This window comes from Beta vulgaris, chromosome 3 (assembly GCF_026745355.1).
Source record: "Beta vulgaris subsp. vulgaris cultivar EL10 chromosome 3, EL10.2, whole genome shotgun sequence".
Lineage (NCBI taxonomy): Eukaryota > Viridiplantae > Streptophyta > Magnoliopsida > Caryophyllales > Amaranthaceae > Beta > Beta vulgaris.
This window is the reverse complement of record NC_079204.1, coordinates 11,042,978-11,046,598: the sequence shown is the minus strand read 5'-3', so window position 1 is coordinate 11,046,598 and position 3,621 is coordinate 11,042,978. Positions and strand designations below refer to the sequence as shown.

At 38.7% G+C, this 3,621-nt stretch overlaps 1 protein-coding gene across 1 annotated transcript; it reads left to right on the top strand.

The window, feature by feature from the left end:
- Window positions 1–2,420: 2,420 nt before the first annotated feature.
- On the top strand, window positions 2,421–2,846 carry LOC104906321 (zinc finger A20 and AN1 domain-containing stress-associated protein 1). The gene has a single exon (XM_010695056.2). The coding sequence runs from the start codon at window positions 2,421–2,423 to the stop codon at window positions 2,844–2,846; it is 426 nt and encodes a 141-aa protein (XP_010693358.2).
- Window positions 2,847–3,621: the final 775 nt, after the last annotated feature.

Sequence of the window (3,621 nt, the reverse complement as noted above, 5' to 3'; positions counted from 1 at the left end):
GGCCCACGACCCACCCACCAATTTCACGCTTCGAGATGGGCTGGACTGGCCTTTATCTAGCCCAGCCCACACGGCCCACGAGGTGGTCTGGGCTGGACTGGCCCGCCTGTTGGCCATCTCTAGTGTCTATGTTAGCTACCACTGTGTTGGGTCTTTTCTTAGTTTGGGTGGTAAGTCGTGAAACAATTATAAGTTGTTTTTCTAGAGTTCATAAAGCTGGTAAGAGGAGTTGGTTATGGCAGTTAATAAACGTTTGTCAGTTGCATAAGATATGATGGTGTAATAGTATATATAGTCGTAGAATATGTAGTCCTTTTGGACTCTTTGATGAAGGATCCTGTGAATAGAAAGGATGAGAAGTGTGACTGTGGTCGAGGCAATGATCAGTTTCTATGGTTCGGATATGTGTTTTCCGGTTCCCAAAGCCGGAGGTTTTTTCGAGAGCTCATAATGTTTAGCTCTCATTTTAGCTTGACAATGATCTGTCGTGAAAAATTCAAATCTGCAGGCGGCACTTTAGTTACATCAGGTGGATTCCAGCATGCCCTGTTTCTCCTACCTAAAGGAGAAACATCAAATACTCTCGAGAGAGAGAGTCATGAGTCACATATGAATGTGACTCTTCAACAACTGATGAGCCTAGAATCCCAAGCGATGGATGCTCGTTGGTATTGTTCACTGTTCGTTGTTCGTTGTCCGGAACGGGATCGACATTCGCTTCTCCTACCACTTCCATCCGTTATCAGATTTTGGACTCCACCAGCACAATCATCGACCGATGACTCCTTACTTAATATGCAGGCCCGGTCCTGATCTTTTTGGGGCCCTAGGCAAAATGGTAGATTGGAGCCCTTTAAAAAATACAAATTATAATAAAACAAAATAAAAAATTGAGAATATTAAATACACAGAAAACACAGAAATTAACAAAAAAAAAATTTAGGCAACATTGTAATTTGCAAATAAAACAAATAAAACACAGAAATTAACAAAAAAAATTTAGGCAACATTGTAATTTGCAAATAAAATAAATAACACACAGAAATTAACAATCAGTTTGACAGAATTGAGAATATTAAAAGTCTAAAACCATATTACAGACAAGTGAAAGGAGCAACAACACCTTGAAACCACCGAAAGGCGGCGCGGCAGGCCAGGCCGGCAGCGGGGCAGCACAGATTCACGAACAGAGAAGTCGTTTCACAGCAAGCAGGTGCCAAGATAGTAGGCCGCAAGCGGCAGCAACAATCGATGACTGCGATGGAATCCGGGCTCCGGCAGGCGGCAAGCCGGCGACGCAGCAACCACCGTCCACCGACGAGGCGTCAGTATCGCAGAAAATCAGAAAGCCAAATCAGAATCGAAAAAATTCCCCAAAACCTTACTCATATTCTGAATTTCATAATATCTTAATAATTTCACTTGATTGAGACTAAATCATATGAGTATTGCATTATAGAAATCCAATTCTTCCATATTTAAATTGTGGAAAAAAATTCCCGTTGCCATATTTAAGGAAATTTTAACAGCTAATTTTTTGGGAAAATAAAAATTTCAATGAGTCTAATGGAGATTAGAGAAAAATTTGGAAATTAAAAGAAGAATTTAATGGATCTTGGAAAGAGAGAGAGAAAGAGTGAAGAAGTAGAACGGAAGAGAAGTCGAAGAGACGAAGAATTTGTTGAATGCTGAAGATTTGGGTCATTAATTAGTTTTTTTTTTTTCTTAGTTTTTTTAAAAAAAATTAGGATTGGGCCCCTTTTAGCCTTGGGCCCTTGTCCCTTGCCCCTCCAAACAATGCTCAGGACCGGGCCTGTTAATATGCAACTCTTTGTCGTTTTTATTTGTTTATGTTTTGTTAGAGCATGTACAAGCTACTAAAGCTCCTTTAGGTGTTTCTTTGTTTTATATTTGATTGTATTAGAAATAGGTTGTACTTTATTGTTTAATTAATGCAAGATTTCTCGATGTTAAAAAAAAAAGACTCCATACAAATGGATAGCCACTTAGCCATATACCGTATATATCTTGTCTCTTTAGAGTTCTACTTTCTAGAAACAAATCCTTTTTCCACATTGACATATATATTTGGACTAGATATTCATATTAGATTAGGATTAAGATTTGTAACATCTATAAATATAGGATTATACTACAACAAACATCATCCGTCCAAATCAAACCACAAGCGACGAAGACCTCACTTAATTCCTCCACGCAACAATCAAGCTTCATTTGTTTTACCTCTTATCGCACAACCAAAGATTCGTTTCTTTTTGTTTGGTACTGGCTGTATTTCACTCGATCAACTTCTTGGCAGCATTTAATCTCACCAAAGTCATATAATTGCTTGTTTTACTCGTTATACGATTATCTTGATTCTATTCTTAATTCGCAGCACTCTAATCTTCACGACAACCATGCATAACGTTCAAGATCCATCCCAACTTTGTGCTAAAGGTTGTGGATTCTTCGCAAGCCCGTCACTTCGAAACATGTGTTCTTCATGTTATCGTGATTACCTTAAGGAAACTCTTCTCAAGATGGAGCGTAAATCATCCCATAACGACAGCAAGCAGCAAAGTGTTGTTGATTCCAGTGACAAGAAAGATGCAAATAGTACTACTACTACTAGTACGTGTACACGGTGTGAGTTATGCAGGAGACGGGTTGGATTGACGGGGTTCAAGTGCCGGTGTGGCGGCATCTATTGTGGGTCGCACCGCTACGCCAAGGAGCACTCTTGTGCCATCGATAACATTCGCAAGGCGTTTCAACGTGAGGCTCTCTCCAAACAGTTGAACGCTGCTACGTGCAAGGCTGACAAACTTAACTGCAGGATTTGAAGTCCAATCAATAGAGTTTAGATAGATTACTATAATGAAGTTTCAGCTTCTTTTTTCTTTTCTTAACAGTTAACACTATGTTAATTACAATGGAACTTGAATCAACAAGTGCCAACTGTTGCTGCTACTGTTAATCGTTTGAAGCAAATTGTAAAGAATAGAATTGTAGTTATATATACTTCCTCAGAAAGTTTCTAGCACTGATTATAATTGGTTGCAGAGTTTGTAAATGCAGTTGAGGCTTTTGCCTTTGGCTTGTGTATAGTTGGTTGTGCTGACCTAGTTGATTTGCACACTCTAGTCTAGGCATGCTCTTTAAACTGCATTGGCCTCATAATGCTAAAGAAGTACTTCCTCGATCTGTTTCATATTACTCACTACACTTCTCAATTCATGGACTCTTAGACAATTTTTGGAGAAGAGAGAGAGGTAGAGAGTAAAAAGAAAAGGGACCCATGTGGGAGGAGAGAGATAGAGAGAGTTTATTGCCTAAAAAAGAAGTGTAGCAAGTAATGTGAAACTTTCCATAATGAAAAGTGTAGCGAGTATTTTGAAACGGAGGAAGTAGTAGAGTTTTATTTACGATTCATCATGGCCTCTCATAATTGAAGTACTAGAATTTTTTGCACGCGATGCGTGCTTGAATTTTTTTTGAAACAGAAATTCGATTTTCTTCGGCATAAGAGTCAAATTTTGAACATTAGACATACGAAGTATAATTGTTTTTAGTTGCAAAATTTGATTGGTTTAGTTTCTGTCACTTAAGTCTCTCACC

What these genes read in the sequence shown, in the direction of transcription:
- LOC104906321 (XM_010695056.2), top strand. Translation starts at nt 2,421, where the DNA reads ATGCATAACGTTCAAGATCCATCCCAACTTTGTGCTAAAGGTTGTGGA.